Here is a 27,398-nt window from a genome sequence, read left to right on the forward strand (position 1 = left end):
AATAATAATAGTAGCAATTCCATATAATTTTTGTAGGAACTCAAAACAGAACACGCATACATATAGTCAAAGGTTTTCTTATAATTTTAACCAAATGCCCCAAAAGATGCTGCTGATCGTACGGACAGCTGAATGTTATGTCGCATTCATCCCGTGACAGTAAAGTGACTTGAAGAGCCATCGAGACAGCAGCATCTGTTCGCCCAGCAGGCCACTGCTCACAAAACTGACAAGTTTAATGGGACCCTAACACTGTTCAGAGACAGACAGAGTCAAGGGCAGATGGAAAGACCAAGTGCTTATAGGTTTGACACAGCACCTGTCAGACAACAAATTAACTTGTGTGGTGAACGACTGTAAAGCAGGGACAGATTTATGCAAGGTTTAGCGAGGCCTCGCCGTGATTATGGGGTGGTTTCATCGGTTGATTATGTTGAGGGGTTGATCTCGGTCACCAGAGAGCGATTCTGGCAGAGAGAAGCGCGTGAGCAGTTAAGAGAAGAGAGATGGACAGGCCCAAAGGACACTTGGACCGGTTTAGTGATCAGCTGAGCAGATCTGGCAGATAAAATTGCATTTGTGTTGTTGGCAGATGGAAAGAGGATCAAATTTCCCCTCAACGTTTCAGTGAACATGACTCACCTTTAACAGAATGACTACAAACCTATTACAGACAAGCATGTATATTTCCAAAGCTTCATCTCCACACGCAACTCTAATCTGCATATACTCAGGCTTGACAGACACTAGGATGGAAAACAATGACAGAAGCATTATAAAACAGAAATACTTACATATTTATATATTAAACCATATTAACATTTCACATTTAAATTATATGCTCAGGGTTTACATCTAACCGTGAGATTTATTTTATAGGAGCTTCTCAAAAAAACCTACAAAAACAGATATTTAAAAAATGTATATAAATAAATATAAACATGTATATAGTGCATAAAATTGATCAAATATAGTACATAAATTATAGAACTTTATAAGTATACACTCTTTAGATTTTAATATATATTTATACATAAAATGTACTTACTTGCACGAGCCAAAAGCAGCCTCCAAGTCTTGATTTTTTTTTTTTTCAATGTGTAGCACAACCACATAATATAATAGCATTAAAACAGTAAAATGTGTGACAGCACCCTCTAGCGGCAAGAAACCAGTGCATGTTGATAAAGACGAGTTATTTTATTATTTTTGGGTAACAGAAAACATTAAAAGACTATAAATCACAATGACCTAAAAAACAAATGAAATCAACAAAACAATGATGAAAACAGTTAGGCTTCGGGAAACCTACAAAATGAGCCTCTTGTATATCACTTAAAAAAAAGAGAGTATGAAGGAACAGCTCATGCTGGTTTAGAGTATAAAGGAAGAGAGAACCGGTGCCAAACGAGCAGGCTGAATACACAGGTAGGTGTATGTTAAAGAGCTGCGGGCTTGCAGTCTCAGCAACTACATATGTTCCCTTACTGAAGCTTAACTGTGAAACAGAGCGACTGAACTTCCTCAACCTTAAATAACTCGGGCTGATGCAGGTGTAAAGCAGGGCACATTTCATCAAAATATTGAAAAACATGTTCAGTGTTTATCCTTGCAATACGAGAATTAACAAAGAGGAAAGAAAATATAAAATAACTGTAAAACGACAATTAGTCAGTATATCCTGTTCAGAATACAAGAAAAAAAACGTTGCACTCATTCCAACTGGGCTTTAAAAAGGAAACACACCAGTTGAGACGGGGGTGAGAAACGAGGAACATGAGTGATAGAGGTGTATTGTTTCTCTTAGCCGTGAGTGGTGTCGTCCTCCACAAAGTCCTTCGCTTGCTCTGCTGAGATCACATCGATGTGACTCACCTAACAAACACACACACACACACAGTAAGTCTGGGGACCTCATCTGTGCAGCTTCAACTTGACAAGACTTCCATTTATAGTTCATTTTCTACGCAGAAGACTCATTTGCTAATTACTTGGCACATCATGCTTGTTACCTTGTTTCTGAATTTGACGCCATAGAACTTGTCAGCTGACTCCAGAAGCTCAGGTCTGAAGGTCGTTGTGATGAACTGAGCATGTCCAGCTAGCTCCACGATCATGTCTGAAAGACAATACAAAATAATGATACACCGCCCAAAAAACAAAACAGTACTAATACACTTAAAGCAGAAGCTTGCAACCTCCAAAAGCAGCAACTATGTTTTTTGTAGTGGGAATTACAAAATCAAAAATTTGTCTTATGATGACATCAGAAACTTACACAATATTTCTGGTAGAATAAAAAAAACAAAACTTGATAAATTCACATATACATACATGCATATACATATATATATATACACACACACACCTATATATACACTGCTTTTTCCTTCTATTAACTGTTCTGGTGATGTAGCAGTTTAATCTTGGCCAAGCTTTTTTCCTCTATTGAGCTGACTTTTAGTGGCTGAAATGTTGGCGCATCTCTAAGGTCAACAATGCATTGGCTGATGGTACCTGACACTGCTTTTCTGTGCTGGGCGTCCAGAGCCTGGTCGATTTCATCAAACAGGTAGAAAGGAGCAGGGTCGCATTTCTGGATGGCAAAGATGAGAGCCAGAGCCACCAGAGACTTCTGACCTCCAGAGAGCTGCTGCATCTCTCTCATCTCTCCCTGTTTACCTGTGAATGACACCTGACGAACACACACACACACGATTGGTCAAATATCAGCAGTAATAACTGCACACGCAAACATTTGAATGTCCATCCTCTTCTTACCCTGATGCCCACTCCAGTGAACTGGTCTACACTGGGTACGCTGCTCTGGGAGGAAGATCCCCTCTCACCGTCCGCTCCCTCGCCCTCGTCCTGAGACTGACCACCTTCAGTGTCGCCCTTCTTCATCACCAGAGTGGCTTTACCGCCGGGGACCAGCTTCTGAAACACCTCGCTGAAATTCTTAGACACCTGTAGGGAGACAGAAGGATACTTAAGTGGGACCAGATGACATGTTTTTAGCTTACTGTGGTAGAAATTTCTATTTATTTTTTTAAAAAGGAAAATACAAATCCTTGTTTGTAGTCAAAATAGACATTTTGTTAAATGGAAAAAAACATTTTGTAGTGAATAATGTCTGTTGTGAAAACTAAACCTTTTGAAAAAAAAAAAAACATTGTGGTGAAAAATAAAACCTTGTTTGAAGTAAAAAGACATTTTTTTTTAAAGTTTATTATTTTAAGTAAAGTTTAACGTGGGAAAAAAAAACATCAAAAATGAAAATGTTGCGGAACAAAATGTGAAAAACTTGTTTTTAGTGAAAACAAACAACGTCTGCTGTGTCAAGACTAGAAACTGAACAACAACCTTTTCTTGTCTGTCTCAAGATTAGAAACAAAACAAAAAAAATGTAATTATTAAAAACAAAACAAATAAAATTGTGTTTTAAGTTTTTTTTTGAAAAAGTGGACAATGCTTAATTTTTATTAGAGATGGAAAAATAAAATATATATTGAAATATAAACGCTACTTGAGTGACTCGGTCTCATAGTCGTACCTGTTTGAAGGTGAGCTGGATGGCCTCGTATTTGCGCAGCTCCAAGACGTTCATGAGCTCCATGATGGATTTGTAGCCTCTATCCAGCTCTTCCTGCCTCTTAATCAACTTCTCTTTCTGCTCTGAGAAATTGACAAACTGGTCCAGGGCTTTTTTATTCACATGGCTGTACTTCTTCAGCTCTGTGTTACACTGCTCCAGCTTCCTGAACAACTACACGTACAGAAAATAATTACAGGTAAATTAACACAATCAATGAAATAGTATGAAGCCTCTAAGGGGACGTGGTGATAGAAAACAAAATGAATAAATTTGGCAAAAAAACTAAGTATCTCAAGGTAAAGATAAAAACTTTTTATGTAAATGCTAAGGTTTTGAGAGGATGGAAAATACTTTGTGTGAGTTTCTTGGGGAAATTACAAAATTTAGTGACCGAATGCAAAGATTTTGCAAGGAAAACATTAAAGGTTTGAGTGAAACAAAGCTTTTCAGGGTAATGAGAATTTTCGCAGGAAATACAAAGATTTTCAGTGAAATACAAAAATGTTCAAGCAAATTGGGGGGGGGGGTGCTTAATTTTGCTAAATTTTTAAAGGAACATGAAAATTCAGAGTGTGTTTGCATGGTTTCCGAGAGTAAGAGAATATTTTGCATTGTGAACGCAAAGGTTTTCAGGCGAATGTAAAACTTTTGTGAGTGAAAGCAGTTTTTCTGAGAGACAATATGGCAAGGAAATGCAAAGGAAATGTGAAAAATTTGTGATCAACTGGAAAAATGTTGTAAACAAATGCAGGGTTTCTTGGGGGAAAGAATATTTTGCAAATGAAAACAAATGTTTTCAGTGGAATGTGAAAATTTTGCAAGCAAATGAAAAGTTTGCAAAGTTTCTGAGAAAATTTTAAATTTCTGCAAGTATATCCAAGGTTTCTCAAGGGAAAGAGAAAATTCAGTTAACAAAGATTTTCAGGGAAACAAAATTTTGCAAACGAATGGTAAAATTTTACAAGTTTACACAAAGTTTCTTTAATAATTTTGCAAGTAAATGCAGAGGTTTTTAAGGGAATATAACAATTTAGTGACCAAAGGTAAAAACTTTGCAAACAAATACAAACTTTTCTTGGGGAATATGAGCAAATATAAAAATGTTGAGAGCAAAAAAAAATTATTGGGGACGTTTGCCAGATGGAGTTTTCATTAAACATGCAGCTCTTATTTTTTTTCAATCACCACGTCCTTTTAGTAGTTCCACAAAAAATAACATTAATCAAACTAAACACAGTTTTCGATCAGCTCCTAATTATCAATTTGCAAACTACAAAATGCGTTAATTTCTTTCACACCAAAATCACTTAAATGAATGTTATGAAATATTTCCCACTTCTGAACCTGCAAGAGAAAATTCCAGAAGATAGCTCAAGAAACACACACAGAAATGGCACAACTGAACCTCCCTCCTCAACTCCACGCACTCAAGTTCACCAAGAGAGGGTGAAAAAAGAAGAGCGCAAAGATGGGGTAATGAAGAATGAGTCACCTCTGTGTAGGAGGGCTGACACACAATAGAGCCCGACTGGAGCGGTGGAAGATCAACTAAGACAGCGAATATGAGAGCCAGGTGGGAGGGCTGCGAGACTGGAGGGGGATGAGAGGGTAAACTAAAGCCAGGCATGAGCCGAGGAGGAGGCAAGAGGCTACTTCAAGGGTACCCGGTCATGCCTTGGTCTTCACATGATTACGTAATACTCGTTTATGACCTCGTTTGCGACAAGCTATTTTTTGAGCGAGAAGGAAAATACCGTTTAATATCACTCTAAATGAGTCACAGGAAATTATGCGGAAATTTCACCATGAACTTTAACTAAAGAGGAAAAAACGTTGCACTTCTGGGTAAAAAAATAAAATATGGTTGCAGTACCTGTTTTAGAGTAAGCGTCTGGTACTTTTCAAAGGCCTCCTGCGGCAGGGAGCCTAGCTCGCGAATCTTCTTCATGCATTCCTCTTTCTTCTTCAGTAACATCCCCTGTCTGTTGGTCATCTTCTCCAACTCCTTTGTGTCATGGTTGATGGCTTCGTTCTGCTCCTTCTCAATGTTCTTCCAGCGCTCCATATTCTTCTGGTGGTCCTTTATTTCCACCTCCGTCTTATCAGTGAGGGAGTCCAAATCTGAAAATTGAGATGAGAAACAAAATGCAGACCAACAAAAGTAGGGCTTTTTAAGAGAGAGGAGAGAGAAAAAAAAACTCACCCTCCGATCGAGCCATAGTGTCTTTTATGCGTTTATTAATGCCATCTAACTCTGACGTTGTCGCTGTGAGAACAGTTCCTCCTTCGGTTTCTCTCAGTTCATTCAATTCCTACACAAACACACGCTTTATTATTGTACTACATGCCACTGTGTTTCATAAAGGCTTTATTGGTGAAAAGGAAAACCGGTATCTTCACCTGCTCAACTTGGTCGAGACGTTTCCGCAGGTTCTCGTTGAGGTACGTCTCCACTCTGGTCATGATACCCTCCAGCTTAATTCTCTCATTCAGCAGCTGTCTGTTGTCCTATAGCAAAAACAGGCCACACATCTTTAACTGACCCCAGACTAAAGGGCCAAAAGCCACGTGTTCGGTTTTAATCGTTTATTATGAAGGCAATTTTAGACTAAAAACAGAACATGTGGCTTTTGGCCGCATGAACGTACATCTAAAGGAATAAATGAAACTCGTATGCATATGCTTCAATGCTAAGCCTGTCTGAGAATACAAAAGCAGACAAATTAGCAAACCAAATTGAAGTCCATACAAAAATAACAAAGGCTAATGATGTGGGCCGGTTATACAACATTTAAAGTAGCTTTTCAATTGTTTGCTGTGTGTGTGTCATGTGTTGGGCTGGAGGTGGGAAAGAGCTGCAGCTGTGGCTTCAGGGCTAATTTCTCATATAAATCTAACAAGAGCTTCAGAATGACTAAGCCAGGGGTGGAGAAACCTTGATAAAAACTCACGTTCCTGTAGCTTTCTAGTGATTAGCTTGCTCAGGTGTGCTTGATTAGGGTTGGATGGAAATTTTACAGACACTGGCTGTATCCGAAATCGCCCCCTATACCCTCAAATTGTGCACTATTTGAGGGGACAGCCATTTTAAGTGGTGTTCGAAACCATAGTGGATGTTCTCGAGTGCACTCATTCAATCCCACAATGCACCGCAAAAACGAGTGTACAACCGATGTACACTCAACGGCTAGACAATCCCCAGAATGCACTGAGAGTCGCGCGCCGAGTGAATTCCTGCGTTTCACCAGAAGATGGCGCCCGCTGCTGAATCATCCATTCATTGATTTTAATAGCGCTTGTCCATGGCGTAATACAGCGTAATACAACACAGGTACAACATTAATTGTAAATTGACTATTAGGGTTTATACACAATTTGCGTGAGAGTTATTAATCCTTCAATCTTACTACTGGAGCTGCCCATATCAAATGATTATTAAACAGCAAGCAAACTATGCAAAAGCGGCAGTCCTTCCGGTGCACTCAGTGTCTGAATTCACTCACTCGTTTTCATTCACTCCTTCAAGTGAACTGTATGAGTGGACTAATGTAGGGAATAGTGAATGAGGGTATAGGGGGCGATTTCGGATACAGCCACTGGCTACCCATGGACTAACACTTCTCAGATGAGATTATGGCTATAGAATAGAGATATCATTCACATTCAATGTCCAGCGACTACTTTCTTGTAGCCTTAGACCTTGTAAACACCACTTTGCGACTTCACTAATCAAATTAGAACTGGCCGCAATTTAAAAAAAAAAAAAAAAAAAAAAAAGGAGTTATCCAGTTTTGCAGATGAACTCTTCATATTTTTACTTATTTAAACTGCTTAAATTTATTAGACCATCACCACCCAATGTATGGTTTGTGCCACAGCTGGCCTAAACTAACAGCATTGGTTAGATTAAATTTGTATAAAAATAAATATTTGTGTCGTCTCTTTATTATGAAAGGTGCTCTAATAAATAAATGCCTGTCTTGTAGAACAGTAAATTCAAAAATTATTGAATTACAACAATAATTATATTTTAAGCATTACAAATACTGGATTAACATCACAAAAACATAAGAAATTATTTTGATATTCTCCAATACTCTTAGTTTAGGGCAGCTGTGGCTAAACCTTACACTGAGTGGTGGTGGTCTAATAAATTTGTTAAGCACTGTATATATAGATATACACATGACGCTTTTCAAAGTCAAAGTTTTGTGTTAATTGTGTTGTTGAACCTGTTGCAGCTGTCTGATCTCGTCGTTGAGGTCGTCCACTCTGCGCTGGTCTTCTAAACTGAGCTGAGAGAGCAGGTCTGTTCCCAGCTCTGCCTTCAGAGACTCCCGCGTGCTCTCCATGGCGTGCAGACTGGCCTCCAGACTCTGAAGACTGCGTTGCTGGGGGAAAACACCAGAGGGAAACCCATTTAATGATTTGGTACACAAACAAAATAACAGTAAATAACAGCAGTTTTGGTATTACAGTAGCATGGGTTACCTTGGGCATAAATGTTTTCTCAGACTGCTGTCTCTTCTCCTTTAGCATCTTCATCTCAGACATTATACTGTCTCTGGATGCCTTGAACTTCCTCTGCTGGGTCTCGATTTGCTGCATCTGATTCATCAGCTGGTCAATTTCATTATTAATCCGTGAAGAACTGAGTTAAGGAGCAGAAAAGAACTCCCTTCTTGCTTATCTGTTAGTTTAATATTATTTATATAACATTATAGTATTTATTCATGTTAATTGGCTTTCAGTTTTACATTCAGTTATTTAAAATTTTAAATGTTTTTCGATTTAGCTTTATTTTTAGTGAGCTGCCAAGACAACATTTTTTTATTTTAAATTTTTAGGATTTGATTTCAGCTTTATTTCCATAAACAAAAAAAACTTTTAATAGTTTTAGATAACAATAACGCTGCTTTTTGAAACACTGAAAATATCATCAAAATCCGATTGTACTAAATCCACTTATCTCAGCTGTAGAAATACTTATTTGTCCTGTTTTTGCTGCAGATGAGAAAACGATTACGTCATCATATTAGCTCTGAATGAGTCACAGAATACGATTCACACAAAGCCAATGCGTGTTGATCAAAAACTTAAACCGGCTTTAAATGGACATCTCTCGAAGCCTTGAGTCACGTCCACCAATCCAGACACATAATCTCTCACCCCTTTCACTAATATAACGGCATGTGTGCAGCTCACACATGACCGCATACACGTTAATAACTAGCTGACTCATTCTGTGATTCTCTGTGACCTCGTGTCATTTAGGCCGATTGTACCAGTATGCTCTACTGGCTAAGACACATTATTAGGACTCAATCAATTTGATTTCATGCCACTGCGTCATAAGTAAGCCTGTGTGAGGCATATATGAGGAGGATATGTTCAATATTTCTACGCAGGTTCTCGTTGAGTTTGGCCTCCAGTTCTCCGAGCTCCTCCTCGGCCTTCCTCATGTCCTTTTGCAGCTCCAGACGGGACTTACGAGTGTCGTAGTAGCCACCGGTCAGAGCGCCACGATGACTCACCTGATCACCTGATACACCAAAACAAGGGTTTAGAAATCATACAGACTGAATAAAAGCAGTACACCAATAGGACAGCCTCGGTTTACCCTCCAGTGTGATGCAGTCCATGGTGAAAGCTCGAGCCAGCTGAGTGGACACCTCCATGCTGCGGCAGATCAGCGTCTTCCCAAACACGTGTTTAAAGGCCTTGTCGAAGTTTGTGCTGTAACGGAGCTTGCTGATCATGGGGATTGCATCCTACAGAAAAATGTAGAGAACGAATTAGAAGCTATTTCCATAAATTTTCTGTATTTTCTGTAAAAATCTTCTGTATTGTGACGTACATTCAAGTGAAACAGATTACTGAAAAAAGCAGCGACTTGGTTCTATCATCAGTCACTAATTGGATGGAAGTAGATCTGAACGCATCAAGTAAACATGCATTTGGGAAATCCAACAGGGTGCCTTTTAAATGTCATGTCAGTGGTGTAAGCTTACGTTAGTCTCAGGGTAAGCGGTGTCCCTGACGTCCAGTTTGGTGAGGGGCAGGAAGGTGACCTCTCCTGGCAAGTTCATCTTATTAAACTCCATCAGAATCTTGGTGCTCACTTCATCTGTTTCCACGATGTGGTAAAACAGCCTGAGCAAACCCCAGCACACACAACTCCATCACTCTCAATGCACACACAGAACAACATTTAAGCAGAAAACACTAATAATAATCAATGTGTCTGACCTGGTGCCAGCGGTCACCTCCACGCAGGTGTAGAAGGCAGGTTCACACTCAAAGTTGTTCATGACGATGCCGTGGTAACCATTGATGACGTGCTGGTTGATGCCTTTCCGGCGGAAATGTTCCAGTACTTTATTAATGCTGTCGATGCCATTCAAAATAGCCTAGAGAAAAAGTAAACAACACGCAAAACATTGCGTTTCAGAGTTCGTACTGTCATTTCAAGCCAAGATGACAATCTGAAGTCCTGATAATCCCACTTCATCTATACTGATGTATATTTTTGTAATGTGGGAGAGTTGCTATATTTAGAGACTGACTCAGTTCTTGAGAAAGCATCCAGCGGCCAAGTTGAGCTTAGGAAGTATGGTTCAGTTCAACTGATACACAGTGAACCGGTGTGGGTGGCATTACGTGATTTTAAATACATACACACCGGTTACATATAATAAACTCTGGGGTAGGTTTGTACGATTAATCACAATAAAATTGAAATAGTGATATGGCTTAGTGTGATTATCAAATCTCAATGGCTGCAATCTAATTAAAAATTATCACAGCATATTAAGAGTTAAGTGTGGCAATGTGTTCATTTACACACAAACAGCTTGTGCCGCAGTGTTTTCAGTTTCTGATTTGGTTCAAAGTAAACATAAGTAAAAAAGGAGTAAATATAAGTAAAGTAAATGCTGCTACAAACTGACAACATTCTGCATCTGCTCTAAATTTTGGTCGCTGATAATGTGCATTTTCTGGGACCAAAACCAAGCGCCGAGAATTTGCAAGTTTTTGTCAACGAAATAGACACTTGAAAGGCTTCCTGTGTTTTTTCACCAATAAAAAAGCTTGGTATTAAACATTTGAAATGGAAGAAATGAAGACAGATGAATTAGTGGTGTAATTGCTACTGTCGTTCGTTTTAAATAAAAAAAAAAAAAAACATTTATAATAATACTGTATTTTTAAATACTAATTTGTACCATTTACACTTATGTTTTACAGTGAAATATTGCATTTATACTTTATTTTAATTATTAGTAGCACTAAATAAACAAAAAAATAATGACAATACCTATTACTACTAATATTATTATTAAAGCCGTATATATATGCAGTCACAAATGTCTTGGCTAAACTGTGCAAATAAAACAACAAAAAAAAAAGTCAAAACTAAGCTAGCTGAAGTAATGAAGCCCTATTCTGAAGTAACAGAAAATATGTTTCTAGAGTGTAGAAAGGCATTACATTTATAAACAGATATTATATAAATATTAAAATAATACACAGATGATTTGTACACAATAAGATCAGCAACATTCATACACGTGTTCAAAACACAAGGTCCGTTCTGGTTTCTAACCTTTCCGGTGGCTGCTCGCAGTAGCTGTTGTTTCTTCTCTAGCTCTTCTCGTTTGGCTGTCAGCGCCTGCTGTTCTGCGTTCTCCTCTCTCCACAGGTAGCTGCAGGAGGAGGGACACGGACACACCCATCAGCCCTGGCTCACAAACGCTACGCCTGGGTTCAGCAGGAGACCCTATTCTATAGCCCATGCGTAAAGCCTCCTCGTGCTGTGAAACCTATGGCTCGTGGATTATTAATAACTAAAATACCAGGTGAGGAGGGGAACAGTTCGTACAGGTAATAATAAAGGGTGGGATGTTGGAAAATGGACCAAACATTTTCCAATGATGCGTTGGGAATAGGACCAGGAGGATCTTACTTTCTCTCACTCTGAAGTTCATCTTTTCGGTTCTTCACCTCGTAGTACTTCTTGTCCAGCTCTTCCACTCGAGTCTTCACTTCACTCAAGTCCTGGTCCAGTTTCTGCGGCCGAAATCAAAGTTGGGAAGAAATGTTAAAAGGTTCAAAAACATCTTAAAAGAGTAGTTCACCCAAAGTTACTTTTTTGATAAGTTTAACTCATCCTAAGGTAATTCAAGATGTAGATGAATTTGTTTCTTCATCAGAACAGATTTAGAGAAGTTCAGAATTACTTCACTTGTTCACCAATGGATCCTCTTCAGTGAATGGGTGCCATCAGAATGAGAGTCCAAAAAGCTGATAAAAACATCACAATAATCCACAACACTCCAGTGCATCAATTCACATCTTGTGAAGTGAAAAGCTGTATGACTGTAAGAAATAAATGTTTTACTTTACTTTAAAACGTCGCTTCTGATCAAAATTGAAAGTCATAATCCATAATAACGCTTCCTCCAGTGAAAAAGTCCTGATACCCTGTTGTCGCTCACATCAAAATACACCCACATACTTTTTAGAACCAATTGGACTATTTTTCCTTGTAAACAGTATTTGATTTGTGCATATTTCTCTCCTGATTCAGACGAGAAGACTTTTCCCTGGAGAAAGCAAATATTTTGGATTATAAACAAATGTTTTTTATTTAAGCATCTTGATGGATTTGTTTCTTAAAACACACAAATTTTCACTTTTCAAGACATTAATTGATGGGCTGGAGTGGTGTGGATTATTGTGATGCTTTTATCAGCTGTTTGGACGAATTCTGACGGCACCCATTCACTGCAGAGGATCCATTAGTGAGCAAGTGATGTAATGCTACATTTCTCCAAATATGATCAAGAAACAAATTCATCTTCTATGGCCTGAGGGGGGAGTACATTTTTTTTTTATCAATTTCTCATTTTTGGGTGAACTAATCCTTTAAAGAATAAATGCTTCCCATAACTGGCAAAAGTTACGTATCTACTATTTAATACCAAGATGACTATTAACATAGCCAAATCTTACACTATACTGTTCCAGGTTTCTCTCTTTATTGGCCTCAGTGTCCTCCAGATCTTTGTGGATGGCAGCGATCTGCCGTTTCTTGTCGTTGATTGCTTGATCCAGAGACTTCAGCTCTTTCTTGATCCATTTATCTCTCTCTTCCTTAGAGGTGAACTGACTGCCTCTGCCCTGTTTGGCATATAGGTCTGTTCGCTCTTGTGTGGCTTGAGCCAGTCTGAAAAATGCACGAACAAACATGAAACAAATTACTCCAGAACAAAACACACTTCAAGCATTACTTAAAGACATTTAAAAATAACTTAACCTCCTTAAATGACATCTTGTGAATAGTTGAAATAATTTGTGGAATCATGAAAGGGACGGGACTTGATTTTATACACACGGATATGACAGACAACTGTTTAAAAATAAATACCGCCATTGTGATAAACTCTTACAAAATCAAAAGTCTATAAATTTATAACATAGTAGGGGTAGCAATAAGCAAATTCTGGTTAAAAAAATTTGTTATTTATGAGAAAAAAAAAAAAAATTTAATAAATATGTCCCACCCCAGCTTCCTGTTTCAATTAAGTATGTCAACACAAAAAAAGAAGTCCATGCTCCCCACTTCATGGGCCCTTTCAACACTTCAAAGAGTTTACCGGGAAATTCCTCGCTCCTCTCTTTCTTTCACTGCGTTAAATTTGGGTTCAGTTTCCTGCAGCTCCTTCTGTTTTTCTTCAATCTTCTCCAGAAGCTTCTGACGCTCTTTGAGCAGCCGTTTCTGTTGGACAGGAAGCGAGAGGGGACAGAGTATTGAATCACAAATAATGACAACCAATTCTTGAGTCTCGCCTCTTTTTATAGAAAGCCTAAATAAATTTAGCATAAATGCATAAGATGGTGTTCATATTTAAATGGAGAAGAATAAACCACACACAAACAGGTGTGTAGATTCAGCGTCATGAGCAGAACAAAGGGGATCTCCATCTGAGCAAACCCACATTCACATTCACCAATCAAAGGGTAAATGACGCACTTCTGCCTCTCCTCCATAGAAAAGCACACACACACTTGGCCAGGTGGGGCTAATCCCTCTCTAAGCGAGGCCAGGATGCAGGAGGGCCGACCGAAAGTGTGTATTTCACACATACAGGGATACACAAAATATATGTGTGTTTGCATCTGGCTACGAGCCCGGGCTGGAGTGAGTGTGTGTATATAGTGACGCAGACGGAGACACTGCGGACCCTCTGTTCACTAGTGCCTGCCAGCATTTCCTGCAGCTCTCTGGCTGTTAGTGTGCATTTACGAGTGTGTTTGCATTTGTGAGCATGTGCATCAATCTCGCGTGTTTGCTTATGTGAATTCGGTCACCACTTTGCTTTTGCAGCGACCAATTCAGCAACAGCAATGGAGAAAAGCAAGCAGGTGAGTATTTCTTTGAGGAAATGGGGTTTATACTTATATGAAGTCTTGTACATCAAAAAAAAGAAATATACTACTATCATTCAGTAGAATGTGTGTAATCCTACTACTATGGTTGAAAAATTAATAAAACAATTTTAAAAGTCACACAATATTTCTTCCATGTTTTAATTTTAATAGTAAATCCTAGGGATACACTATATTATCAGAATTATATCGGAATTGGCCAATAATGGCTTTAAATGTAAATATCGGCATCGGCCCGATAAGAAAAATGGTGCCGATAAGAGGAATACGTTAACTCACATGTGCTCAGTGTGTGCTAGTGATTAGATCACGTCAGCAGTGTGACTCATTTTTGAAGCAAAATTTTGTCTGAATGATGATTATATTCACTCTTTTGGATCGTTGCATTTAATCTGTGAAAGCACCTACAGAAAGAAGCGTTAGTGTGTGATAGAGTAAACAGTAACAGCACGTGCAGCGGCAGCCTCCCCCGGGTCCTAACGCCTACTCTGTAAGGAATTTTAATCTGTAGGGGGCGCTGTTGGCCTACTTCTAATTAAATTAAAATTAGCCTACATAAATAACATTTAGACTGTGTTTCTGATTAAATAATTGATGTCATAAAATAATGTGTATAATGGGGGGGGGGGGGGGGTGCAGCGATTGATATAGTTTATTCGCAGTTATTTTCAAAGCTTCAATATGCTGTCAATTTTTGTTTATTTAATTCTAACAAATAAGTTCTTGTTAAAGTGCATATTGCAGGTTAAAAAAAAAATTTCAAATGAATATATAACCTTGTATGAAAATACCACATGAACCCTTAAAGTAGGATTTGAAAATGTTTTACAAGACGCGAGGGCACAAATTTAGATAAAAAAAAAGTGAGGCTTTCCTTGACAGTTCTCAAAAAACGCTTTTTTTTTTTTTTTTTAACATCGTGTCATATTACGTCACATAAGGGAGTCATGTGCCGCACTCTGCTTTGAGCGCACGCGAGTCAGTGTGTTTTCGGTAGTTATTTTTATTTCAATTTATCATTATCATGGTAAATTATCGTGTTTGTCAACTCCAGCCTGTCAGGACATCGAGTCCACAGGTTTCCTAACAAGAAATAGGACGGTATCTTCTGGGCCTCGGTGCATTAGTGCAGGTGAAGAAACTGGACTTCACTAATGCATCTGCTTCAAACACCGCGGTGGTGTGTAACTTAACAGATGTGATGGAGCCAAGTGGGAAAGCATGGTCAGCAGTGAATGTGATCTAAACTTGTGTTTGCTTCTCCCAGCATATGCCGTCTGAGAGAGGAATAATGCAGGTCACCACAGGCTCCACAAGAACACAGCACTGTCACGTCCACTACACCTGCTCCTCTCTCCAGATCCCTCCAGTCAGAGGATCAACACGATGAGGCTGTTGTTGTATATCTAGCACAGCCTTCACGATTTAACACACTTTATAACACATTAGTGTGATACCCAGACTGAAAGATTGTTAAATGTTTTAGATGATATTTCTTTTGGTAGTATATGTTTGGTACATCTACATATACATAATATACATATACATATATATACACATATATATATATATATATATATATATTAACAGTCAAAATGTGTTTTGAGTTGGGTATTAACAGTGCTATGAAATAATATTTATGATTTAGTGCTGTATAAATGAAACGGAATTGAATTAACCATAAATACAGATCTGCTTGATTATGATTTAATTTATTGATTGGCAACAAAATGGGGCAATTCAAAACCTTTATAAAGTCCTCCTTCCTCTGTAAACTATCTTCTAATGGCTGACACAACACATGCAGGTAAGAGCTGCCCAGAACACCATAGGCCCAGCGGACAACTTGTCTCTATGCTGTCATTGTTGATTGTGTTATACCAATGGCATCAAAAAGTGTTACTTATAGGTAGTCATGACCTAAATAGAGTTAACTTGTAATTGAGAATCAAAATTATTCAGACTGTTTTAATATTAAAATCTTTAACAATGTATTTATACATGTATACAAGCATTTAGCTTAGAGTAATAAATGATTTCTGCCCTAAAACGTGTGTCTGCTGGTCTGGAGAGGTCTATGCTTTCCTCGCATTTCCCACACAAGCACCTATGAATCAAAAACGTGTTTATCTCTCTCTCCTGCGGTGATAAGAAACCACTATCATGTAACGTTAGTGTCGGATATTAACGAGTGTGACACGCCTGATCAACACTTATTAGTTTCTATTACTGGTAAGTATCAATACTCAGATGACCAATACTAGCATTGCTATTACCTAACATGTGTATATCTGTAAACTAACACTGATCTCTCACCAAACACCAGCCCTGTTCTCCTCACATCAACTCAATTAGTCTTCTCTGACCGTTGTTCTGTCTAATCCTGGCCTGTCCTGCTCTCTTGGCTGCATAGCAGGCTCATAATCTTATCTGTGGTCCATCATACGAGTGTAAATACACATTTAAAATTTCCTCAGCGTCCGAACTGTCATTGCGATCCATTGTTTTCCTGTGGTTTAAATGGACCGCTCTCCCTTTTGATGCGTCACTTCCGGTTTTGACGCGTTTCAGATACGGAAGTAAAATTCTCTCACAAAAACGACTCCAGAAGCCTTAATAGCGTATTTTAAAGAAAATCTAGTTCCTACAGTATTTTTCTATACATCGGCTCACTGGAGTCTCTAACCTGCAATATGCCCTTTAAAAACTAACCAAAATATATATCAAAACAAAAACAAAAATATTTAGCAATTTTTTTCTGGTGTTGTTTCCAAACAAAAGTAAATATATCGGTATCGGCCAAAATGAGTTGAAAAATATCGGCATATCAGAAAAAAATCCAATATCGTGCATCCCTAGTAAATCCCCTTTACTTGTAAAAAAAAAAAATACATTTTAATTTTCATTAATTAAAAGATAAATTCATGTTTTATGCCTCCATTTGATAACCAGAAAGTTTAAATACACAATATAGAATTTCATAAGGCTATTGTAAGAATAAATAAAAGTTGTTTTTATGCATTCAAATAACTAGACATGCTAAAAACAGAATTTGGTAACAATAAAACATAAGGTGAGAAAAAATAAAACATTTCATAGGGCCCTAAACTTGTTTTTTTTACTTATAATAAATAGCTGTTTAGTAATGATACGTTTCATGATTTTATTTCATTAGACATGCTTTTTGATTAATAAAATTTTATTTAACCATTAAAAATGAGTCCAGAAAGTTCAAATGAAATCCAGAAAAATTTAAATGGAGAAAACGGAATTTGAAAAAAATCAGAAATAAACGCTGTTCTTTTACGCTTTTAAAGAATCCTGACAAAAATGCATCAGTTTCCACAAAAATATGAAGCAACACTGATTTCACCATTGATAATAATGAAGAAATGTTTTGTGAGCAGAAAATCTGCATATTATGATTTCTGAAGGATCTCATAACACTGAAGATTGGAGTAATGATGCTGAAAACTCAGCTTTGCATTACAGGAATAAATTACATTTTAACATCTAAATACACAATAGTTATTTTAAACTATTTGTTAAAATATTCCACAATATTATTGTTCTTACTATATTTCTGATCAAATAAATGCGGCCTGGGTGAATATAAAAATAAATCTTATAAACGGTAGTCACTTTAAACTTTAACAAAAAAACTAACTCTCTCTTTTCCAAGATGGCACTTCTTCGAAATGTGTATGTGTTGAGTGCATATGTGTGCCTGGAGCGTGTGCATGTGTTCGTGTGTGCGCGTCTGCTAGTCGCACCCTCTGTTCGCTGTTTCCTGCCAGCTCGTCCTGCAGATCTTTGGTTTTGAGCTCCAGTTTGGTCCTCTGTTTGATCTGCTCCTGTCGCTCGGCGCTCAGCTGTTCTTTCTCCTCCTTCATGGCGGAGATTCGAGACTTCAGCTCCCTCACCACACGCTCCGTCTCCTACAGAGACACAGAGGTTAGATAAGATTACACAATATAAGCTGTTTTATGAAGGCAGAGTCTACGTAAATCTTCATATTTTAATACTTTATTTTCAGTTTGTAGAGTCAATTTCTTAGACAGACTGGATGAAACGTGAACTTGAAATCAAAACTAATCTCTTTCACAAATGATCTTGGTCTGATTGAGCTTGATTCATAAGTGCATTCATAAGAAGTCCCTTCTTATAATGCTTCTTTGTAGAGGTGGGCGAAATGACGAAATGAGTAATTTTGTTCCATGGTAATGATATAATCACACGATATAGCTATTTTTGCTTTTAATGTGACAGACAGACAGCAGGAATATTAGACTGCTGTCACTTTAAGAGCTGCCCGGATCCAGCATACTGTTACACATTAGTCTCAGCCTCAGAAGTCACACCCACAAACCGTTGGCTGAACGTCTGATGCATATCGCACAAAATAATAGAAACACTTCAGGAGTCTCAAAGTCGTCACTGGATTGGTTGAATTATACAGGATATACATGAGACGGTTCTTTAATGTTCCGCCTGGAAACACAGATGCCGAGCGCTTATCAAAATTAACTAAACGCTGGATTTTCAAAAGTACGTGAAATATTTAAAGTTCGCGGAATAGAATCTTGTTATGGGGACAATTCCACGCCCTGAAACATGACACGACAAAACGAAACAAGCTCTCTTTCACGGCTGATTGTGTTTCAATGGCTTAAAATCACTTGTTTTTAATCTGCAATGCTTAAAAGATTACGTTTTCGTGACCACGCAGCACAGCAACATCAGGTGACCATGTAGAGACAATAGTCTAAAATCTCTACCGGTTAATCATGCCTACCAGTATATCGCCCACCCCTACATCTTCAGGTTTTTGTTATGTGCTGACATGTGAATGCACAAGCTGGTTAAAAATAAAGTATAATGCCCTTTTTTTTTTTCTTTTTCATTTTCAGAAGAAAATGCGACAAATTCCCATGCAAAACATTTCGCCGTGATGTTGTTCTGAGTGTTTTTAGCACTTTTCCAGAACAAGAACACACTGAAGAGCTCAGTTTACCTCCACTTTGTCTCGAGCATCTTGTTGAGCATCTCGCAGTTGTCGAGATTTGTCTCCACAGGTCTCTCTCTTACTGGACAACTAGAGAAGGGAATCGCACCATCTTTAAATTATCAGCAACAAAGCATTATACAGTGCTGAATGCTAATGTATTTACTGTTAGGTGTGTTTTGATGCGTGTACCTCGTCCAGTTTGGCCCGGGTCTCGTTGAGCTCCTGGTTGTAGATGGTGTACTCTAGAGCCCTTCTCATTTTGTCCCACTTCTGGTACTGAGCCAGTTCCTCCTTCTCATCCTCCAGAGTGTGCAGACGCTCCTCGATGTACTTTAGCAGCTCGTTAATCTTCTCTCGCTTTCCCTCTGTACACATACACACAATAACAAACTGCATGTCACAAACCTTTGACCATAAAGCATCTACTGTAGTGTTTCCCAGTGTTTATTCATTAAAACGTTTTGGTTTCACTATACAAGGACAACCAGTTCTCTTATTTGATAGGCTATATTTCCAGATTGGAAATGATAAATGGCATTATCACTTTAAGGATGACACATTTGAATAGTAACACATCAGTAAAGGGTCTACCTGTTTCCTTCATGAGCGAGATACTCTCCTCTTTGCGCTCATCGTAGACTCTGGTGCCGGCCACCTCTCTGAGCAGCTTCAGACGCTGAGAGTCAGGCGCTGTTGCCATCTGATTGATCTATTTTAATGTTTCAGAGAGTAAAATGAGTGTAAAAAAGTGAGCAAACTCATTTAGAATGTGTAGCAACAAAATTAGCACCACTTTACTCCCAAGAGACATGTTTTTGTTTGTAAACGAGCATTAAAGGGGTCATATGATGTGATTTCAAGTTCTCTTTGTTGTGTTACAAGCTGTTTGTGCATAGATAAGATCCCTGAAGTTGTAAAGACTAAAGTCTCAAAACCAAAGAGCTATTCTTTATAAAAGTTAAGACTTGTCCACACCCCCCTAAAACAGCCCATTCAAACACGCCCCCACATGTCTACATCACGATGTGGGAAGATTTGCTTAACACCGCCCAAATGTACAGTGCCCTCCATAAGTATTGGAACAGTAAAGACAAAATTGCTCTGTTGGCTGTGGAGTGAAGGCATTTGCAAATATGATTAAAAGATGAATATTTTCAATTTTATTCAATTTCTTTATTTTTTTTAAATGTGTGGGTATATAGTATTTATAGAGTTGTAACTTTTAGTTTTAATTACTTTTTCTTATTTGTAAGTCGCTTTGGACAAAAGCGTCTGCTAAATGACAAGAAGTAAGTAAAAGTAGAATATGAGACAAACTACAGAATGTCACATTTTATTATTAGCCATTTCAACACATACATGTTTTACCAAATAAAAAGAACAGCACTTTTAGAGTTCATCCCACTCATTGATGTGAGCATACGTATTGGGACAGTTGAACATAAGGCAGATATAAAAGATTCAAAGCGATTATTTAGTTGCAGATCCCTTGCGCACAATCACAGCAGTGAGTCTGTGACCCATAGACATCACCAGACTCTTGGTCTCATCCTTTGAAATGCTTTTCCAAGCCTTTAATGCAGCCAATACCAATCGTTGCTTGTTTTGGGGAGTTTCTGCCTTTACTCTCCTCTTCAGCTGGTGAAATTCATGTTCAATCAGATTTAAATCTGGAGATTGACTTGGGCAATCTAAGACTTTCCATTTCTTTGCCCTTATAAATTCCTTGACTGAACTGGCAGGGTGTTTTGGGTCATTGTCCTGATGCAATATGAAGCACTTCCCAATTCCAAAATTCATTCTGCTACAGTCATCATACATTAAGTCACCAGTAAAGTTGAGAGGGCCTGTTCCAGAGGCAGCCATGCATGCCCATGCCATGACACCACCTCCACCGTGCTTTACAGATGAGGCTGTCTGCTTGGGATCATTGCAGTTCTCTTTTTTCTCCACATTGTTGCTTTCCCATCACTTAGATAAAGATTCATCTTTGTCTCATCGGTCCATAAACACAGTTCCAAAACTCTTCTGGCTGACCTTTGTGCTTTTTTGCAAACTCTAATCTTGCCTTTCTATGTTTGGTGCTGGTCAGAGATTTGCATCTTGCTGTGTAGCATCTGTAATTCTGTGTCAAAGTCTCCTGAGGACAGTAGATTGTCAGAGCATCACCCCAGCTTTCTGGAAGTTTGTCTTTTAGGGTTCCTTTTTTACAGCTTTTATGATTTGTCTGTCATCAACTACTGTTGTCTTCTCAGCCGATCAGGTCGTTGTTGGTGGTTTCCAAACTCTTGATTTCTCCATGCCCTTTATTTTTGCTAGAGCTCTAACTGACTTCCTCTTTTCTTTTAGCATCCAAATTGCTTGCTTTTCTCTCAAAGTCAGCTCCCTCATCTTCATCCTGGTTTGTGTGTGTCATCATCGAATACAAGATTCAGAATGCAGAAGTAATGGATATAACTGATACGACACATTCCCTGCTTTTAATATCTGAAGAATGAATGCAGCAGGACACAGCTGATCACTTAGAAAGACCTGTGAGGCAACTGCTCCAATACTTATGCTCACATCAGACAGAGGGATGAAACTCTAAAAGTGCTGAACTTCTTTGCTGGAAAAACATCAACATGTGTTGAAACGGCTAATAATAAAATGTGACATTCTGTAGTTTTGTCTCATATTCATCTTTTAATCATATTTGTAAATGTCTTGACTCCACAACCAACAGAGCAATTTTGTCTTTACTGTTCCAATACTTTTGGAGGGCACTGTACATGCAAAGAAAGGGGGCATGATTTTTATTCTCGCTGTAGTATTGTTGCTTCCGCTGGCGCCATGTCGTGGAGACACTGTTTCATTGTGAAAGTACTTTGTTTGTGCTTCCAAAAGAGGACACAACTAGAAATCAGTGGTTAAGTTGTATTTACAACACTGTTCCAGAACAGTTCAACCCAAATATTAGAGTGTGTGCAGCGCATTTTACGGAGGACTATTTCCTGAACCTGGGAGAGTAGCCTGACAGCTGTTCTCAAAGGATGTTTCTATAAAGTGGGGCAATTCCAACTTTGCAAGGACAGTCTGGCGCTTCTGATTTACAGCCTGTAAGTATGTTTCTGCTACTGACGATTCAAACATGAGTTGAGCAGTGTAGAGTAGTGCTTGTTGTTTGTCGTTTCTCCGATCACAAATGCAGACATGGTAATGTTTACGTGGTGCGATGCAACGCGACACGTAAAAAGACAAGTGTTTCAAAAAGCAGTGTTTCCCCTACAATGTACTAAGCAGTGTTTCCCCTACAATGTACTAAGCAGCGGCGCAGCGCCACCGCTGGATTTTCAGCGCCGCTGAAAAATCTTCACATGATCAGTAATATCACGACATTCACAATAATAACACAAACATGGCGACCGGCGGCGCTGCTAATGCGATGGCTCTGAATCCACTAGTTGACAAGAAGGGAGGAAAGAGCCACAAATGGAAATTATTTTTGATTAGGCTAATATGTCACATTGCCATAAGGGGCCGTTCACGTTCATATGCAAATATTTCAAATGTGGCCGCGCGGAAAGCGACGCAGCACTCTCGTTTTGCGCTCCTCTGTTCATGGTTGCATAGCAACGACAGACGCCACGGGAGAGCGAGCAAGCGCTTGTGGAAAGGAGAAAGCGAACTGCGAAATTGGTACCGAAAACCGTGAATTTTCACTGGTAAATTATTTTTCAGATGGGTGAAATCCTGTGGCATACCAATCTCCAGTGTGAACTGTGAGCGTGACTTTTCCACACTGAATAGGGTGATTTTAATCAGATCCATTATTCATTCATTAAGACATATTGACGTGATTTCTGTATACCTACAGCTCCAGGCACACTGAAATCTCTTCATGCAGATACCTGGTACATACCTTTTTTCACAAAAAAATAACCCAACATCCGATCAATAAAAACTCACCTGATATGACACCCTACATGATATGAATCTTCTATGAAAAGTCCAGAAAAATTAAGTGCTCACAGATTGGGTGTGGCCCTTGCCATTAGGATAAAATTTTCAATAAATTGTAAATAATCTTTTTCTGGGTTGTGCCGTTTCATTTTTCCACTATCTATTTCTACCTTACAGCTGAAAATTAACACAAAAGAAAAACATGAATAATCCTGTCCTAATCTTGTTTGTGACCAGTTCAAGGTACGTGCTGCAATAATCATGCCTTCTGTTGATGGTATGTCAAGTTTGTATGTCTCAAAATGTGCATTTCTATCCACAAAACTTGCCAGAAGTCATGGTTTAAGGGGTTATTAAAAAAAAAAAAAAAATCTTCTGGGGGTGCATGCCCTCGGACCCCCCCGCGAGCGGCTTGGTAACAACCTTATGCACGTAACAGCACCACTGCTGGAAAAATTTATTGGGGAAACACTGATAAGTCATGATAATCAGTAATTATGTCCCCACTGGATGCAACAAATGCGTTGTTTGTAATGGGTTTTATTCTCGTCGGTGTTAGGAAACACCATCACTTAGTAACATTTCCATATCACGCTTGAGGTATTCGGCCAATCACAACGCACTGGATAGCTGGTCAATCAGAGCACGCCTCGCTTCTCAGAACGATGAGCTTTGTAAAATTTTGCTGCGTTTCAGAAAGGCAGAGCATAGAGGAGCAACAATAATGTACAGTATGTGGAAAATAATGTGTTTTTTTTAAACTTAAACCGCATAAACATTGCATTACACCAAATACAAAAAATAATATTCTTTTTAGCAACGTCATATGACCCCATTAATGTTAATGAAAGAGATGATGTTGTTTGCTACAGTCCCAGAGGGCTTTTAGCTGCAGTTTAAAGAGATGGTTCACCCTGAAACGAAAATTCTGTCATCATTTACTCAGCATCCCATTATTCCAACCCTGTATGAGTTTCGTTCTTCTATTGAACACAAAAGATGATATTTTAAAGAATGTAGGTAACCAAACAGCTGACGGTAGCCATTGACTTCCATAGTATTTTTTTTTTCCATATAATGGAAGTCAATGGCTACTGTCAACTGTTTGGTGACTAACATTCTTTAAAATATCTTCGTTTGTGTTCAACAGACGAAAGAAACTCATACAGGTCTGGAATAGAGTTGCAAAAAGGTGGGAAATTTCCAGTAAATTTCAGAAACATTCCGGAAATTTTCCACCCCTTTGCAACCCTAGTCTGGAATAACATGAGGTTGAGTAAATGACAACAATTTTCATTTTTAGATGAACTATCCCTTTAAGTGGGTCACTTAAAGTGACAACAGGTTTTAAATAAAATCATGAATAATTGTAAACACCCATTAATAACTTATCCCATGTACCTTTCCCTGCTTGACGATGTAGTAAGGGTTGCTGCGGGAGAAACCAGCGCTCTCTAACAGGTTCATCACGTCGTTCTTACTGAAGCACAGAGAACACAACTCATTTGTCTACAGCTCTAAGCAGTCAAAGCTCTTCTGATATGTTACAGTGTTACAAGAACTAAACTTACGTGACCATCTTTTTGTCCAAGAAGTACTGGTCTTTCTTTGCTCCAATGACACGGCGAAGAGACACCTCCTCTTTATCAATCTGAGGGCAATGAGGTCTTGTTACTCACCTGCCTTTAGTGCGCTTCTCAAAATTTAAGATAAATTTCTTACCGGCAGCCTGTTGTCAGAGTTGTCAAATATAATTTCCACAAAGGCTGAAATGACTCGGGGACCAGTGCCTTCCTGAAAATTACATGACAGAACATGGTTTAGCGGGTTAGTGAAAACTCTTATATACAAAATGAATAAATAACATTAAAAATAAGAAATAATCAAGGAACATAAATAAATGTTGGGTAAAAAAAAATCTATAAATAACACAATGTTTTTTTTTCTTTCTTTGTTGTTGTTTTGTTTTCCTAAATTATTGAAGTAAAATATAAAAATAATAATAATATAAAATAAAAACTCACGTGAAGCAGAGCCAGACGCTGCTCTGGACGAAGATGACTGAACTCATCACTGAGTACAAACTGTATAGCTGATGGAGAATAAAAGAAAATTGCTCATCACAAACTATTCACCTGCACCTTTAGTGTTTTGATGTATTAAATTAATTACGGTTACTTACCATAAAAGAAGTTACTCTTTCCTGATCCATTTCTTCCAACTGTGAAAAGTGACATGTAAAATATATGAAATATTAATATCATACATTATTATTAATAATTGTATAGCTTTATTTTATAACTTCTAAATTTCTTATTTTTACGTAACAGGGTGGTTGTATATATATGGTTTTGTATTTGACAAATAAAATGTAATTACATATACCTACTTTTACACACATTACAAAATATAACATATCTAAGGCAAATCTGTTTTACTGTCTGATTTTAAATACATAAAACGTATTTACCTACTTTACATATTTCTGCTATGATGAAAATGCCAAGATTAGGAAAGCCTTACCTATAACATTGTGTTTGGAGCTGAAGGGATCAACCACAGTCTGATCTCTGTAGCTGCGAAACCCCTGAATAATAACCTAAAAACACACATTTCACAAAATTTTACATACAACGTCAATATTATGTTATTCAACATGTTAGAAAGCGTGTCATCCAAATATGCTAAAAAGTAAACAATGAGCTTAAACAAATGTATAACCCAAACAAAAACGTACAGAGATGTGTCTGTGTATATAAAACAGCACTTTATGTATTCTCGTATTAGCATGTGCATAAGAACCAGCTATTATTTACTTTTCTACTAGTAGTTTGCTCACATCTGAACAGCAGCAGCAAATAAAAGTTAATTTCAGTAGTAACTGTTTAATATAAATGTTGCATAATAAATTTGCTTGCAATGTTTTGCGGGTTTTGACAGCTAATGCTAAAGCTAATGCTAACTTCATTGAAGGCCATGTAACGTTACTGGCCAAAACATACAACCCAGCACGCTCAAGATTAAGAAAAATGCGCACATCTGGCAGTGAAAATATGTAAATAGGTGACTAAATCGCATATTTCAACATATAAATCATAATTTTACACGCAGCGCGTGTCGCATCAGTCTCTTACCTGTTTAATGTACATGGCGGCTTACGCACGAAACTCTCCTCAGAAACCAGCCGAATTAAACACCCTCCTCCTCAGAGAGAAGAAGGGTTTAGAAGAAGATTAATATGCCTAAACACCGGATAAATTTGTCCGATATTTACTCCTCTGGACTATCAATTTTTATTTTCCCTCCCCTCACGAAACAGACATAACAGTTAAAATGGCGACAGAGGCGGGACAAACGGACGAGTCTACTTGACTTTTTAGGGGGCCTTATAATTGTTGTTTATTATAAATATTTAAAGGAATAGTAATGGAACGCATAAACGTTATATTTCAAGATAACGTACTTATATGTGTTATTAATTGAACTTTTAATAAGCTCCTTGCGTTTTCATTAGTATCATATCCATTTTGTCTGTAACGCTTCTCCTATTTCTGTACAAGTGGTTTAGTCCATCGAGGCAGAGATTCGGCGCCAAAAAGACAGTTGCAGAATAAACACTTGAGTAAAGCATGTTATGCTCATTCATCGTTGTACCTCCTTTCATGTTTCTCTCTTTCAATTTTTTTTGTAATTTTTTTTATTCATTTAATTTTTCACCAACAGAAAAGTACCATAGTATTGCATGGACCGCAAAACTAGTCATAAGGGTACATTTTTGGACATTTAGATTTATGAATCACCTGAAAGCTGAATAAATAAGCTTTTCATTGATGTATGGTTTGTTAGAATAGGTCAATATTTGGCTGAGATACAACTATTTGAAAATCTGGAATCTGAGGGTGCAAAAAAAATCTAAATATTGAGAAAATCGTCTTTAAAGTTGTCCAAATTATGTTCTTAGCAATGCATATTACTAATCAAAAATTAAGTTTTTATATATTTATGGTAAGAAATTTACAAAATATCTTCATGGAACATGATCTTTACTTAATATCCTAATGATTTTTGGCATAAAAGAAAAAATAATAATTTTGACCCATACAATGTATTGTTGGCTATTGCTACAAATATACCCCAGCGACTTAAGACTGGTTTTGTGCTCCAGGGTCACAAATAGAGTATATGGATACTCATTCAATAGCACATTTTCTTTCACACTTAAACCTTCTGCATAACTGAACAGTGTTGTGTAAATTACTCGAAAAAATCTACTAATTTCATGTTCAAGATGTTTAAAAATTAGGTTACTATACTAACTACTCTCTCTGAAAGTATTGCATTACTTATTACTAAATATTACTAATATACACTGTAAAAAGAAAGTTGAGCCAACTTAAA

At 37.8% G+C, this 27,398-nt stretch overlaps 1 protein-coding gene across 1 annotated transcript; it reads right to left on the reverse strand.

Moving 5' to 3' along the window:
* Window positions 1–1,094: 1,094 nt before the first annotated feature.
* On the reverse strand, window positions 1,095–26,347 carry LOC306867597 (structural maintenance of chromosomes protein 3-like). Its single transcript, XM_079413351.1, has 29 exons — window positions 26,135–26,347; window positions 25,524–25,599; window positions 25,183–25,221; window positions 25,025–25,092; window positions 24,723–24,794; window positions 24,572–24,651; window positions 24,402–24,480; window positions 19,650–19,767; window positions 19,248–19,423; window positions 19,065–19,145; window positions 17,824–17,988; window positions 13,258–13,379; window positions 12,614–12,827; window positions 11,565–11,668; window positions 11,205–11,304; window positions 9,848–10,008; window positions 9,610–9,751; window positions 9,219–9,369; window positions 8,988–9,140; window positions 8,090–8,241; window positions 7,831–7,989; window positions 5,999–6,106; window positions 5,802–5,910; window positions 5,472–5,719; window positions 3,557–3,769; window positions 2,782–2,970; window positions 2,518–2,695; window positions 2,013–2,119; window positions 1,095–1,875 (listed from the first exon to the last, which is right to left on the reverse strand). The coding sequence occupies exons 1-29, from the start codon at window positions 26,147–26,149 to the stop codon at window positions 1,804–1,806; spliced, it is 3,651 nt and encodes a 1,216-aa protein (XP_079269477.1). The 5' UTR covers window positions 26,150–26,347; the 3' UTR covers window positions 1,095–1,803.
* Between the last annotated feature and the right edge of the window lie 1,051 nt (window positions 26,348–27,398).

This window comes from Barbus barbus (assembly GCF_936440315.1).
Source record: "Barbus barbus genome assembly, chromosome: 49".
In the NCBI taxonomy this organism is placed as follows: Eukaryota; Metazoa; Chordata; class Actinopteri; order Cypriniformes; family Cyprinidae; genus Barbus; species Barbus barbus.

What these genes read in the sequence shown, in the direction of transcription:
- LOC306867597 (XM_079413351.1), bottom strand. An exon ending in AAAGAGTAACTTCTTTTATG is followed by an intron (nt 25,093 to 25,182) that starts GTAAGTAACCGT and finishes ATTCTCCATCAG; the next exon opens with CTATACAGTTTGTACTCAGT. An exon ending in TTGGACAAAAAGATGGTCAC is followed by an intron (nt 24,481 to 24,571) that starts GTAAGTTTAGTT and finishes TCTGTGCTTCAG; the next exon opens with TAAGAACGACGTGATGAACC.